This window comes from Histoplasma capsulatum (genome assembly GCF_000150115.1).
Source record: "Histoplasma capsulatum G186AR genomic scaffold supercont2.6, whole genome shotgun sequence".
Taxonomy (NCBI): domain Eukaryota; kingdom Fungi; phylum Ascomycota; class Eurotiomycetes; order Onygenales; family Ajellomycetaceae; genus Histoplasma; species Histoplasma capsulatum.
This window is the reverse complement of record NW_025544806.1, coordinates 595,923-609,843: the sequence shown is the minus strand read 5'-3', so window position 1 is coordinate 609,843 and position 13,921 is coordinate 595,923. Positions and strand designations below refer to the sequence as shown.

Genomic DNA, 13,921 nt, shown 5'->3' with positions numbered 1-13,921 from the left:
AGTCCTATGTGTTGTTTGGATAATAGAACCGTACTGGCGATTCGATTCCGGTGAAAATAAGCTTTTTAGTAGCTTGACTGAGAGGATAGTATTGTCTCCTTTCTTACTAAAATCTATGTGAAATAGGAGCCTGCTTGGTAGGAGAGCATGCCTAGAATGACTGAAGAGAGGCGAGCAAGAGTTTATCCAAAAGGCGAAATGATACCACACCTTACCTCGTGGTGGAGGCAGCCCACCCGAGAGAAAGATATGAAGATTGCATGGGACGGTGAAACTACTGTGTCAACCCTTTACAAAGTCGACAAAAGTTCAACTAACTGCCCATGGCTGAAGATGACAGTTTTGGAAAAGTTGAGCAAGAGTCACTCCTGTGTTGGGGAATATTTTCAATCCCCATCTCCCTCTCAATCTTAAATACGAGAGCTATCCTACATGAAGCCCCAATTGACAGCACGGGTGACATGCAGATGGATAATAACATTTCGCATAGATCCCACTACGAGTTGCTTGTGAAGCGTCGTACAGAAACCTCCCAAAGGTTCGCCGAAATCTCACCCAATTGTCGTCTCAATAAACACAAGAGCTGCGTCATCGAGCGGGGAAAAAAATTCCGCCACAGTTCTGTTGCACCAGTAACAATGATAATTATACCACGAGTTCTCAGCACTGATGTGTGACAAAACGAGGATCTTCCCCGCCCAGCGTTTGAAGGTTTGATATCACCCACTGACCCAAAGCCACTGCTCACAGTCTTGTATCCAATGCGATAGAAAAGGAAAGGAACAATGAAAGATACTAAATTTTATAGAGAAGTTGTCTCCAACTTTTTTAGATATGCTGCTCAATCACTAGTCACAATCAGAATGCATGCACAACAGATCTTGGTCTGGGATTGGGATAGATCCTTTCAAACAGGTTGTAGACAAAGGACACACATCTAGTCACATTTTAATGAACTCCGAAATGAGGGCCTGAGGAGGAAGACAGTCTTGACTAGTTATTTAGGTGCTATTCATCATTCAATACGCTACTTTTCTTTGTAGAAAAAATGTTTCCTTTGAGGATATCCTGAATCTTGAACACAACCAGTCCAACATCCCATACCTGGACACAGGAACATGAGAATGGCAATCCTCTCCCTCATTGTGGCGCCACTTACCTAAATATCCGCCTCGCAACCCTACTCCACGCCTCCCAGCGTGGCCAGCCATGATGTCAACGCGGCTTTCGTCAAAGTTGCAGAGAGCAGTCATCGCTACATTTGCAGACATAAACCCAAGAATAAGATTGGTGGGGCAGTTTTCCGGTGACCGGCTGGCTGACCATGCCGTCTTCAAATTCGGCCACGGGCAAGGTATAAAGTAGGGTCCTCAGGAACTTTATTTTTCGGGCAACAGATCATAGAGCCCCGAGGGATTTCATAAAAGGGGGTATCGATGTGGATTTTTCGATTGGTGTCTAATCCATAATTAGGCGGTAGCAATGTGTGCAAGCGTCGCGAGAAATAATCACAGGAAATCCGGACAAAGTCAACCCCATTGATGACATGCGGACACGAACTTGTTGTACCTTTGCGCTACAAACACCACTATCTCAAGCGAGAGGCTTCACCAATGGCAACGGTATTAATAAGAATAACCTTCGGAAATTCATGATAGGACTCCCTCTTCCTCTCCTTCTGCCTTGGGATCAAGAGTCACAAAACCCATCGAAAGGCACTTGCATGGAAGTGAATGGCAACACATGAATCCCTGGCCTTTTGCTGAAACCGTGATGGAACGGATTTGGGAAGAAGCGGGCACGGGACCGTAGGGGATTCGAGGGTGCCAGGAGCCGAGACATGGGAAGATTTCGTGAGCTGCGACGCATAAAGTAGTAGTTAGACAGACATCCCAGTGAAATTGAAGCGAAATTGATTCATGAGGAGCAATGGAATGGTGTACGTTGCCCATAGCTATCCGAATTCCATTTCCCCCTGCGAACTTGGAGGTTCTGGGGACACGAGAAATAGTACTGTTGTTATATCTGATCAATCACAAACCCGCCTGGGCGATTTGGGCTTGTTTTGGAGGAATGATGCCTAATCTCAGCCAGACGTAATGGAAATGGTCCGGTTCATATTTGTCCACCTTGCTGCATTTCATGTTGATGAAAATACCAAATACTTAGCCAGTTAGTGAGTCCTAGAATCCATGTCAGCAAAATCGCATCAGCCGAGGAACGATCAGCCAGCCATCTTGGCAGGGCCAACTTTGAATGGCATCTGACGCAGAAGTCATTGAATAATAATTTAGCCTGGTTTAGCAACTCCTCGATCAGCGATGCGATTTTGCGCGGGGCCTAACCAGTAACCACATTTTTGAGCAATCACAATTTTTACAATTTTGGGCCTGTTCAATTTTAAGGCGACATACATAGTACAAACCGCCGTGGAAGGTCGTGAAAAATAAAATGCCTGAAATGTAAACTACTGGAAGTGACAGGAAAAATAACATAGCTCGCCATGGCTCTGTCACCCGTTCGCCGTTTCCTGTTTTCTGGTGGCGAGGCCAGCACAACGAAAACCCAGCTTGGGTAGTCAAGGGCCGCCAGACAAGGTGCCCGGTGTCCACAGAAAGCTCCACTCAATATATCCACTGTCCAGGGCTCCGCGCCCCTTAGCTCGAAGTTTAAACGTGATAGTCCATTCCTTCGGGATTTCGCGCATGTTTATTGGCAGCAGAGTCTCCCCTTCAGAGAACTGGCTGCCCCTTTGGGCAGTGATTCTTCCAAAGCCCCCGCGATCGAGGATCTCGTATGGCATTCTGACTATTTGACGTGATGAGCATCACGCCCATGGTCTGCCATTGGAAGCTATAACTCTGGGCAAAACCTTGGATAGCTCAGGAGCAAAACTCGCCACTTCGCATGCCTGGCTCGCTAGCTCTGAGAAAATGTTGCCGATACTACGGAGTACGCAAAACAACGGGAGAGGTGACAAGCAACACAAATGGTAATGCCACGGCTCTGAGAAGGGTAAAAGCCGATGGAGACCGAAGGAACCGGGGTAGGAAGTGAACAATCCAGACGATACTTAGTACAGATACGTGCAGAATGATGATATCTTTTGCCTCTGAGTGGATCCTGATCGTCGAGGGAGTCCTCGGCTCCGTGAGCTCTAAAAAAAAGAAAGAAAAAGAAAGAAAACCAAACAATCAGTGAGCATGGCCAATGCCAAACCCGGCATTGACTTGCTGTGATGGATTCCCAGCTTGGTGGCGGAACAACAACTATTTTCCTGCCTCTTGCATCAGATAGAGCTGTGGCTTGTCATCGAGCAGTGAAAGCTTGCGGCAGCAAATCGCGTGTTTGTCCACTTCATCGTGGCTTGCCTGGCTTGCTCCTTTGTATCGTCGCTCTTTTATTTTCATTTTCCTTCCTCTCCTACTTGTGAACTGTACATAAATTGAAATTCAACACTGTTCCCCTCTTCCGGGCTTTTCTCCCTTTTTTCCCCTTTTTATCTGATTCCATTGTGCGCTCGAAGGCTGGCGATATATATCGTTAACTTGAGTCCGTCTTTGCTGTCATTGCTGCAGTTGGCGGCTCCCCATCGACCTGCATTGTGCAGCTTGACAGCGGAACTTAGGAGCAGCTGTAGCAGAAACCGCAGCCATGGTAAGCAATGGTTATAACCCTCAAGCTCTCTTCTTGAACGTGGCGGGCATGTTTGCTTCGAGATGTAAGACTTGAATCTAACATGTGCTCACACCCCAGGACGAGGACCCTAAGAGTACCTCCAACTCGGCCTCCGGGCTGGTCTCGACCTTGATCCCTACCCTCATCATCTCCGGGGCCATGGTACTGCTCTTCATCATTCTCCGTCAAAGTCAACGTCGCCAATATGCGCCGAGAACCTATCTTGGCTCGCTGCGAGAGCAGGAGCGCACTCCAGCGCCATCACCGGGGATCTTTGGTTGGATAACGTCGATGGCCAAGTTGTCTGATGAATACGTATTGCGACACCACTCTCTAGATGCATATCTCCTCCTTCGATACCTGAAGATTGCGACAACAATTTGCCTGGTGGGCTGTTTTATCACCTGGCCAGTTCTATTTCCCGTCAATGCCACTGGCGGTGGGGGGCTAAAACAATTGGATATCCTCACTTTTGGAAACGTGAAAAACAACCTGAATAGATTCTATGCCCATACCTTTGTGACTTGGATCTTCGTTGGTAGGTCCCACCTGCCCTCCAATGACCGGAAAGTAAGCAAAGTACTAAAATCGCATACCACTCACCCAAAGGTTTTGTTTTCTTCATGATCACACGGGAAATGCTCTTTTTCATCAACCTGCGCCAAGCATACTTCTTCTCTCCACTTTATGCTTCCCGTATCTCTTCAAAGACTGTTCTCTTCACCTCCGTCCCCCAAGAATACTTGAATGAAGCAAAGATTCGACGTATTTATGGCGATGATAAAGTGAAAAATGTTTGGATCCCAACTGACACCAAGGAATTGGCGGACTTGGTTGAGGAAAGAGACAAAACTGCATTCCGCCTTGAGGCTGCTGAAACAAAACTGATCAAATTGGCCAATGGTGCACGCATCAAGTCTCTCAAGTCTAAGCCAGCCGATGAGGAAAACCACGACACAGATAATCTTACTGGTGATGAGGCTCAGGCAGAATCAGGCTCAGTGGCCGCTCGCTGGATAAAACCTTCCAATAGGCCTACCCATAAACTCAAACCTCTTATTGGCAAAAAGGTTGATACCATCAACTGGTCGAGGACTGAGATCGAGCGTTTGAATCCAGAAATAGAAGCCCTCCAGGCAAAACATCGTGCTGGTGATGCTAAGAAAATATCCGCGGTATTTGTAGAATTCTACACTCAAAATGAGGCGCAGGCAGCGTATCAAATGGGTATGTTAACTTGTTAACTTGCGACATCAAAATCATTGGGTACACTTACTAACTCCGGCATCAGTTGCTCATAACCAACCCCTCCACATGGCTCCACGATACATTGGTCTCAATCCAAACGATATCATCTGGTCAAATTTGAGGATTAAGTGGTGGGAGCTTATTATCAGAAATGCTGCCACCATTGGTGCTGTTGTAACCCTGATCATCTTCTGGGCGATTCCAGTTGCTGTTGTGGGTGCCATCTCAAACATCAACTTCTTAACAGAAAAAGTCCCTTTTCTCGGATTTATTAATGACTGTCCTCCGGTCATTCTGGGTCTTATCACTTCCCTGCTCCCCGCTGTGCTCCTTGCAGTTCTGATGGCTCTGCTGCCCATCATACTTCGATGTAAGTGCTCTCCAATCACTTAACTATTCTCCACGCTAATTGTTTCGATTTGTAGTAATGGCACGACTTGGTGGCTGTCCAACTACAGCTGCTGCAGAGCTCAGAACCCAAAACTTCTATTTTGGATTCCAGGTTGTCCAGGTGTTCCTTGTTACAACATTATCTTCCGCAGCCTCAAGTGTTGTACAGAAAGTGATCCAAAAACCTGAAAGTGCAGCGACATTGCTGGCTCAGAACATCCCCAAAGCATCTAACTTCTATATTGCGTACTTCATTCTCCAGGGTCTAACTTTCAGTGCGGGTGCTCTGCTCCAGATCGCTGGCTTGATTGTATCAAAAATCTTGGGCACGCTTTTGGATAACACTCCCCGAAAGATGTACAAACGGTGGTCAACGCTCTCCGGTTTGGGCTGGGGGACCGTCTTGCCGGTTCTGACCAACCTTTGCGTGATTGGTATGTAAACCCATCCCAATCTCATCGTTATCAAACCATAATCAGACTGATTACTCCCCCTCTTTAGCCATTACCTATGGTGCCATTGCCCCCTTGGTCCTTGGCTTCGCCACTATTGGATTGTTCCTCTTCTATGTCGCATATCGTTATAACATGCTGTACGTCACCAATAGCAACATCGACACCAAAGGCATGATTTACCCTCGTGCCCTCCAACAAACAGCCGTAGGCTGCTACCTCCTCATTCTCTGTCTAGTGGGCCTCTTTGCCATCAGCACTGGCAGTGACAGGAGCGCCCTCGGGCCCTTAATCCTCATGATCATCTTCCTTGTCTTTGTAGTTATCTACCATGTTTCGCTTAATGCTGCTGTCACCCCATTGCTCGAGTATCTGCCACGCAACCTCGAAGCAGAAGAGCAGGACCTGCTCGCCAAAGATGGCTCTCCTCAAGACAGCAGTGATGCTGCTGAAAAGCCCGCTGTTGGTCCTTCCAGCAATGGCGCGGATGGCACTGATGCCGAAAAGGGCATATCAAACCCCACCGACCTCCTCCCAACAAAGCCCCATGGCATTGTCGGCAAATTTCTGCGCCCAGACAGATACGCCAACTACGAAACTCTGCGCAAGCTCGTCCCCAAGGATTTTGCCGATATCTCATATACTCCTGAGGTTGAGCAGAATGCTTATTTCCACCCTTCTGTCGGCTCGAAGCCGCCGTTGTTGTGGATTCCACGCGATGTTGGTGGAGTGAGTAGGCAGGAGGTGGCGCATACGTCCAAGGTGATTGCGATTTCCGACGAGGATGCAACGATTGATGAGAAGAATAATAAGATTACGTGGAATGAGGAGAAAGGGATGCCGCCGATTTATCAGGAACCGATTTATTATTGATTTTCCTCTCTGTTTTTCTTGTTTTTGTGTAGCCCTTTCCTAAAATCCTTTCGACTTTTGGTTTTCCGTGTCGGCTTGGGGTAATCACAACATCGCATGCGATGTAGTGGGTTGAGAGCTCTGGTTTGTGGTAATAATAGGTAGCCTTGCATAGCTACGACGTATTGTTTGTCTGATGATACGATTAATCATAATGGCATTAATTGGTGGTATGAGCACGGTTCTGGAGACTTACTTATTTTGTGAAAGTTTGATGGAAGACGTATGGGGGGATGATGCTATTGATATGAGTGATTATTTTGTCGATTTGAAATACCCTTCGCTTGTTCGGATATCAATGGGAGAAACCTCTTCTTTTCCCCTTCGGTCCTCGTTTCGGTCCTCGTTTCGGTTTTTTTTACCTCTTTTTTCTTTTCCCCCTTCGGAATTCAATTATTTTAGTTTGATTTTGGTTCGTAGTCGGTGAGTGTCGGGTCGTTGGCATCCAACCTTGGATTAGAGAAATAATACAATTTCCAACTCTTATACCGCGTATATATATATATATCGGGTCAGTTGTTTTGTTAGGTGGGGATCATGAAATAAGCTGACTTGCATACCCTTTATATATTTACGTTTCATACGCCGATTCGGCCTGTCTTGTTCTTCGTTGCAGTGTCCCTTGCTACGAGGCATCCGCCGCCATCCCCTTTTGAATCCATTATCCATGCAGGAACCCGAAGGCACACACATATCGAGTGTGTCATGCATACATCCATGCATACGCATCCCTGTGTAACAGCCCCCCTCCTCCTCCTTTTTTTTTTTTTTTCCTTTCTTTTCTCTCCCACCCCTTTCTACCTTTCTTTCCCTCCAAATTCTAGAATAGAAAATATATAGAAAACCAGATTTGCCCCAAAACCCTGTGATTAAAGAGAGGAGAAAAAAAAAACAAGATCGCACAAGACCAAATGGGGATGAACGAATAATTGAAAGCGAAGTGGCTTCTTTATACTAGCCTCGATTGCATACCGCGTAGTTAACTAAAATAATTCAGGCAAGAACCTAACGTCGTGTTCTGTGAACCTAGCAAAGCGGGATTGGCAAGGACAGTCAGTGCATTTGCGGCCGAGGGAACCATGTGTATAGAACAAGGGCCAGAGAACACACGGCAACTGGCGCGGGCAACGGGGCGGTTATTGGTGTCCATCTGCAGTTGATGCCGCGGCCTACCTATGGAGTGAGGATATGGGTATCTCAGATGCTGTGTTGAACACCAAGGATCCTTCCTCGCATTTAGCTATTGTCGCTTGGGGCTTCCAGATGCGACAGTTCCAAGGTTGCGTCACACTGTAACTCTGTCCATTGGGGGCAGAGGGCGAAATGTCATGTTCTTCTACATTCGATTGAGTGCATATTTCTAGCATACAAACCCTGCAAGATCGCTTGTCCTGCTGATGCCCGCTGGTGATGTGATGTAAATATGACAAGGATGATACGCTTACTTCCCGCTGTCAGGAACGCTCTGTTGTCAAATCCAGCCATGCCAAGAACTCCTGACGCCCTGGGTTGCAATGGTTGTTGATTGCAAAGGAGAAGCGGAATGAAAGATGAACTCCGTACATAGTATGCGAAATAAAATGCAGGAAAACGAACGGAAATCACAGTATCTGGTAATCTCGCCGGGTAGATATAAGAGTTGACGAAAATCTTTCAGAAAAACAAGGACGCTGCCCTGGGAGATCCATCCCATGTCACAAAACTGTCGTTCGCAACATCTCCTTCATCCAAACGGCCAGCTCTTCGCGGGGGACTAACAATAACAATGGAATTCGAATGCGCCCGCTGAGACCGAACCGGACTCGCCTCCAATGACCCGCCAACATCGACATTGATCTCCATCTCCGGTTGATGCTCCTGTTGTTGGTTGTGCTGCAACCTATGTCCCTCTCCGGCCTGAAAATCTAAGCCATGCCTGTGGTCATTCTCCGCAATCCCGTACTCATACCCATACTCTCCCTCATGTGGCCTGTTCCTCAACGTCCATATATTCCACCCGTCATTCATCGCGGCAAGCTCGACAATATTCTCCGCCTCTGCAACCATATTATCCTGCACGTAAACATCTTGCTCGGGTATATCCTCCACTTCCTCATTCTCGTCCATATCCACGGCTACGTTCTCCTTGTCATCGCTGGCCAGTAGATGGACGTGTTCATCAGCCGGTTTTCTTGCTTCTGCTGGCAGGAGCGGAGATTGGTAGCCAGCTGTGGGATCCTGGTAAATGAGGAATGGTCTGGTCGCCTGTGGACCGTCGCGGGCAGGCACAGTCCAGCCTACTGGGCCTAAATATGGTATCCTAAGTGTTAATATTCGATCTCCGGTGTGGATATGCGTATAGCTTTGTGTGGGTTCGCATGGTTCGTCTTCATGCGTGCAGCGCCTGAAGTCTATTTCCACCTCCGACCCGGATTGATTAGACCCGCATTGTTCCTGTATGCGAAGATGTTGCGAGTTTTCATTATTCCTTTTCGTGTTCTGGGAGATGGGAAAGTCGAGTGGTACATCGGGGCCGTGGTCGCTATTACAGTAAACCACAGGGGAAACCTGATGACCACAGAGTTCCTGACGGTTACTTTTGTCAGGAGTATTCTTTCTCTTTTCAAATCTCTCCTCCCTTTCAATTTACCTTGAGTCTCCAGCTCAAGGTAAACTACGAGGAGTAATTACCTCGTTAACGCCATATCTAGCTTCCCTAATGCCCCTTTCACTTCTCTTTCTCTGCGCAGACAGAGCCGCCTATATCTCATCCTCACACAAGCAGTTAGCAATTCTCCATATTAAACAACTTAAGGCGTAGTATTGCTCTTGGTGACGACTACCTGTTCCTCTATATCGAGAGACATTTCGAAATCAACTGGTTCTACATCTGCCTCTAAACGGAGTCTCCCTGCATGACTCTGCTCAGCGTTTTAAAAAGGGCATCTGTTAGCTCTTTACATTTTCCACTTTCCTCTAATGGGGCGGATACAGTTTCGCGTGAAATTTCTCGCACAAGAACCCACCTGGCTGCAGAACTGATATTTGTGTTCTGGACTTACCATAGGTATACCTGACGGATCAGCTCTATGAGGGAGATGTCTTGAGCTGTGGTCATGGTAAGTTACATGGTATGATTCCATGATATTTCCCATAGATGCATGTGGATAGATATACTTTCTCGGCACGCAGGCCGGAAAGTGAGATATCAACAACCCCCTCGTGTCTTTAGACGGAGTTGAGGGGTTGCTGGGAAGCCTGTTAAGAGGAAGTCAGAGGCCTGTGAAGAAGTTAACAAAATGAGAATTGGACGTGACACGATGCTTTTCTAGGGGAAATGAGAACTGCCTGGTTAGGGGAGATGGGATTGAGGAGGCCCCACGAGCAAGAGAAAGCGTAGGGCCGAAGCAGCTTGGTGAGTTGAATGGATAGGGGTATGTTAAGCGGATATGTGAGGCTCTCTCCGTGTTATGAATAGGGGCAACAAACCCAACGTATGCTACGCGCTGGATGAATAGACGTGCCGTGATTGCTGCTCAAGAAAGTGTAAAAATGATATACACTCAGGGGAAGAGAGGCGGAAACTGTCGTTAGGTGTGTGTATATCACTCAGGGCTATATCTATTTTACTGACCGGCTGGCTGTCCAATAGTGGATCAAACAGTTGCACTTTTACGTCGCGAATTATCTCCTAGCAACTATCATCTTCCAAAACTCTACCGAAGGATAACGCAGTACAGCAATATTTACATTCTTCAGTCTTATACCAACCCTTCTTCGCACTTCTCAAGGTGATTAAAATGGACGTGGTCCTATTTCCAGTCTATTTCAAATATAGTATTGCTTTTTGCTCATATTATATCTCAAATAAGTAATATAAGGACGCAAGATAGGTCAGACAACCCCAAAGATACATGTCGCATGCCCATAACTAATCTAATCAGACAACACGCGCAAAAATGAAAACGAAATGCGTGAGATCCTGTCTTACAAATTACCCCTTGGATTTTCGAGACGATGTGATGAGCATCCACTCCGCCGAATTAAGGGCACTACGGATGAATCCCGTTGGATTCATTTTCCGACTGAACGGGAAACAAATATCTTTATCCCTGAGAAATGTGAGTTTATTTTGGGACATGCAACTGCTCGATTTTTGATCATTGGCTTGGGAAATATGATGGCAGGGAGAAATACAGCAGTATTTATTGACAGACGCAAAATGCGGATTGAACTTGTTAACAAAATCGGCGAAGAAACCCATCTCATTCCCCCAACTTGTTCTCGCTGTTTCTCAAATTACTTCAGTAATCGAAGGATGCCTCGATTGCACTCTTCTTCGCCCGAGGAAAGGGGCCGTTGTGTTTTTCTTTGACGTTCGTGGGCTTTCCACGGTCGATTTACTCTGCTCTCTAATCTAAATTATTATAATTACCGCATTGGATTGCCGAGATGGGAAGCAATATAATAGATTTGTGTGTGCTTCACTTGGGATTTTTTAGATTTCCAAAAGGCATGAAAATTGTGAACTGAAGACTGTGTTGATAGGGGATTTCTCCTTTGAGCCTAGTGGGGTCAAAAGTCCAATTCTACCGGATTGATATGGAGAGCTTTCAAACCCCACAGTTAACCTCAATTAATCATGCAAGGGGTCGGATAAGGATAGGAAATGCATAATACATGCGCGATGCAGAGAAAGGCTAGGACAGAATTAAAAAAACAAAGGAAGTAGAAGTGAGTACAGCTCCCTGTTGTGCGGAAAGCATGGCTAACAATGAAAATGTCGTTTAGTGTTGTATGTACTCATATCGACTGAGAATAAAAGGTCTTCCCATAATCCCGCCCAGTTCATCTTCACCAAGGCCATCTGGTTTCAGAACTTATATCTCTTATTTTTCGTCTTCCCCTTCCTCGTACTCATCATAGTAATAACTCAAATCGTCTTCCTCCTCGATTAGTCGTTTTCTCCATTCGTCACAATCGACTTCGATGGCTTTAGCCGTGTCCCCACTCCATTTCACGCTCAGTCCCTCCCTTTCCAGGGCCCGCACCACTGTATTGGCGACATCCAGACACTCCGCCCCCCGTCCCGGAAACGTGCCATAATAAACCATGACTGTTGCTCCGGGGTATTGGACGAAACATTGGGTCGTTTGCTCGTGGAAAAACGCATAACCAACTGCGTCCTCCTCGTCTCGATCCATGCCAATCTCGCTGACACCGCATGTACGGCAACAGGTGAAGTTCATGCGAGCTGGTATTCTGTGGTTTTTGTCGAGGGATTCGAATGCTGCAGCGAATTTTTCTGCGATGGTCCTTTCGTCCTGGGGCCACGATTGCTGAGCGGCGAGCTGTTGGTTCCAGAGCGGGATGACGATCTGACGTGCCAGGCTCTTTGCCTCTTTGGAAGTTATATTCTTGTCATATTCAAGGACCTCCACTGTGCTCGCTATCAGATCGCCGAGGGGCCAGAATCCGGACTTTACTCGCCATCGGGCTATCTCGGTTGCATATGCTTGATTGTCACTCATGGCTGGGGAAGGCACCATAGAAGTCAAAGGGGGAACCAGAGTTGTTCATGGTTTCTGCTACTTCGTACCTGTGATATATATATTGTGTCTCCTGAGTAGCGTTGATTGCAAAATTACTAAGCGACTACTGCCTAAATATGGGTATATTCTCGTATTCGCAGCGCAAGCTTCGATTTTAGGGAATGTTTAGAGAAATAGAATCCCCGAGCACCAAGCTAAGGCACGATTCTTGCTGATCGATATGAACTTTGTCCAGGCTAAATTCTACATGTTCTGTTTCTGCCTATTCCGAATGCCTTCGCCTCTTCTCAATGGCCTCAAGTTTTCCAAATACGAAACTCTATAATACCACGAGATTAGACCCTATCAAACATCGTATATGATATTGTGAGTGAGTAGACATTGGGCATTGTCATCCCTCACGTTGAGCGATGAATCTTCCCGGGAATTAGAATTACTTCTTACTGGAGATCGTAAATGAAGATAGAGAGTTTGTCACGAATATCATGAATCTTTGACGTGAAGGATAGACCGACTGCAAAGGAACTTGAACTTCTTGAAGAAGGCCAGTTCAATAAGATATGAGCGGATCAAGCATTTGGCTGATATATTATAGCTCTTCCCAATCCGTCAAAAGAACACGTTCGGTCGGTAGGACCAGTAGAGGGTCGACAGCTCAGCCATCACATAACTGAACTCGCGCAGGTATGGAAAGGCCTCGTACTTGCGAGGCTCCATGATGGCAGTTTCTGTTGCTGTTTTGATGCTGTGTCCCAACCCCAAAAAATTTTTCTTCACCCGCTTCCCAGGTTGGGCAGCGTCATCCCCTCGTTGTCTCTGCTAGGAATCGGGTATGTGTTCAAATTCTGAATGCAGAATGGAGTAAGTACCAGTTTGCATATTTGAAGCAAAGCACTCCCGTCGCCAATCTGGTCAAGGTGCTGTTGTCATAGGTCAGCAGTTCAAGAAATCAAAACTTTGTCAAGACAAAGCCTGGGGACAATGCCATAGGATGCTAGAGGGAAGGTCAATACTCTCTATACACCTCCAATGACTATCTCATAGATCGTCAGTCAGATGGTCATGCTTCTCCCGAAACTCCATGGGGATCAAGCGTCAGGGGATCGATTCGAATGGATAGAGTGTTCCCCTGGTTTGGCTGGTCGGTATTGGATTGTTGGGAAATACCTAGGACTCGCTGGAGATGAAGTGGCAGGTTGTCGTTCTAGATGGATCCTTCATTCCAATATGGAGAGCTATCCCATGGATCAAAGGATTAAGGTTGATCACTCCGTGTGCTGGCAGGTGGTCTGAGATATGTCAACGAAAGACTGATTTGCCCCTGTCATCTAAGGAGGTGAATAAAGCATCACCCACCCGGCATTGTAATAGCTTATTCTGAAGAGAATGCGCTGATATTCAATCGTAGATACTCTTCATTGTTTTTCACATAGAAAATCCCTTTGTTTTCAAGCAAGACATGCAATATTTGGACTTGTAGGAAGGATATCATACACTGATACTTTCTAAAGCAAACAGGTCCTACGAAGGATGTCTCAGAAGAGCGGCAAACAGAAATGTTAACACAATGCTTCAGGGTGAATAACACTGGCCAGCCCCTGCTATGAATCGTTTTGGAGAGGGTAACAATATATTTCTTGGGTGCTGAAGCCCACACCGAAATCTTACATCCATTTAGCAACCCTCCTGCCTTCAGGTTTCCGCGATCCT

General features: G+C 46.5%; 6 protein-coding genes across 6 annotated transcripts; 3 read left to right on the top strand and 3 right to left on the bottom strand.

The window, feature by feature from the left end:
- Positions 1–323: 323 nt before the first annotated feature.
- Positions 324–677, top strand: HCBG_04914 (uncharacterized protein; the record flags this gene model as incomplete). Its single annotated transcript, XM_045431963.1, has 1 exon — positions 324–677. One exon carries the CDS (start codon positions 324–326, stop codon positions 675–677), a length of 354 nt encoding a protein of 117 aa, XP_045287175.1.
- A 972-nt stretch (positions 678–1,649) lies between these two features.
- On the bottom strand, positions 1,650–2,803 carry HCBG_04913 (uncharacterized protein; the record flags this gene model as incomplete). Its single annotated transcript, XM_045431962.1, has 3 exons — positions 1,650–1,858; positions 2,042–2,133; positions 2,595–2,803. The coding sequence occupies 3 exons, from the start codon at positions 2,801–2,803 to the stop codon at positions 1,650–1,652; spliced, it is 510 nt and encodes a 169-aa protein (XP_045287174.1).
- Positions 2,804–3,654: 851 nt separating this feature from the next.
- On the top strand, positions 3,655–6,874 carry HCBG_04912 (DUF221 domain-containing protein; the record flags this gene model as incomplete). The annotated part of the gene is made up of 6 exons (XM_045431961.1): positions 3,655–3,696; positions 3,757–4,216; positions 4,288–4,905; positions 4,970–5,296; positions 5,352–5,750; positions 5,818–6,874. The coding sequence occupies 6 exons, from the start codon at positions 3,655–3,657 to the stop codon at positions 6,639–6,641; spliced, it is 2,670 nt and encodes an 889-aa protein (XP_045287173.1).
- Positions 6,875–8,333: 1,459 nt separating this feature from the next.
- On the bottom strand, positions 8,334–9,777 carry HCBG_04911 (uncharacterized protein; the record flags this gene model as incomplete). The annotated part of the gene is made up of 3 exons (XM_045431960.1): positions 8,334–9,245; positions 9,351–9,419; positions 9,733–9,777. 3 exons carry the CDS (start codon positions 9,775–9,777, stop codon positions 8,334–8,336), a joined length of 1,026 nt encoding a protein of 341 aa, XP_045287172.1.
- A 1,771-nt stretch (positions 9,778–11,548) lies between these two features.
- Positions 11,549–12,190, bottom strand: HCBG_04910 (uncharacterized protein; the record flags this gene model as incomplete). Its single annotated transcript, XM_045431959.1, has 1 exon — positions 11,549–12,190. One exon carries the CDS (start codon positions 12,188–12,190, stop codon positions 11,549–11,551), a length of 642 nt encoding a protein of 213 aa, XP_045287171.1.
- A 311-nt stretch (positions 12,191–12,501) lies between these two features.
- HCBG_04909 (uncharacterized protein) lies at positions 12,502–13,504 on the top strand (the record flags this gene model as incomplete). The annotated part of the gene is made up of 4 exons (XM_045431958.1): positions 12,502–12,565; positions 12,807–12,895; positions 13,000–13,041; positions 13,256–13,504. 4 exons carry the CDS (start codon positions 12,502–12,504, stop codon positions 13,502–13,504), a joined length of 444 nt encoding a protein of 147 aa, XP_045287170.1.
- Positions 13,505–13,921: the final 417 nt, after the last annotated feature.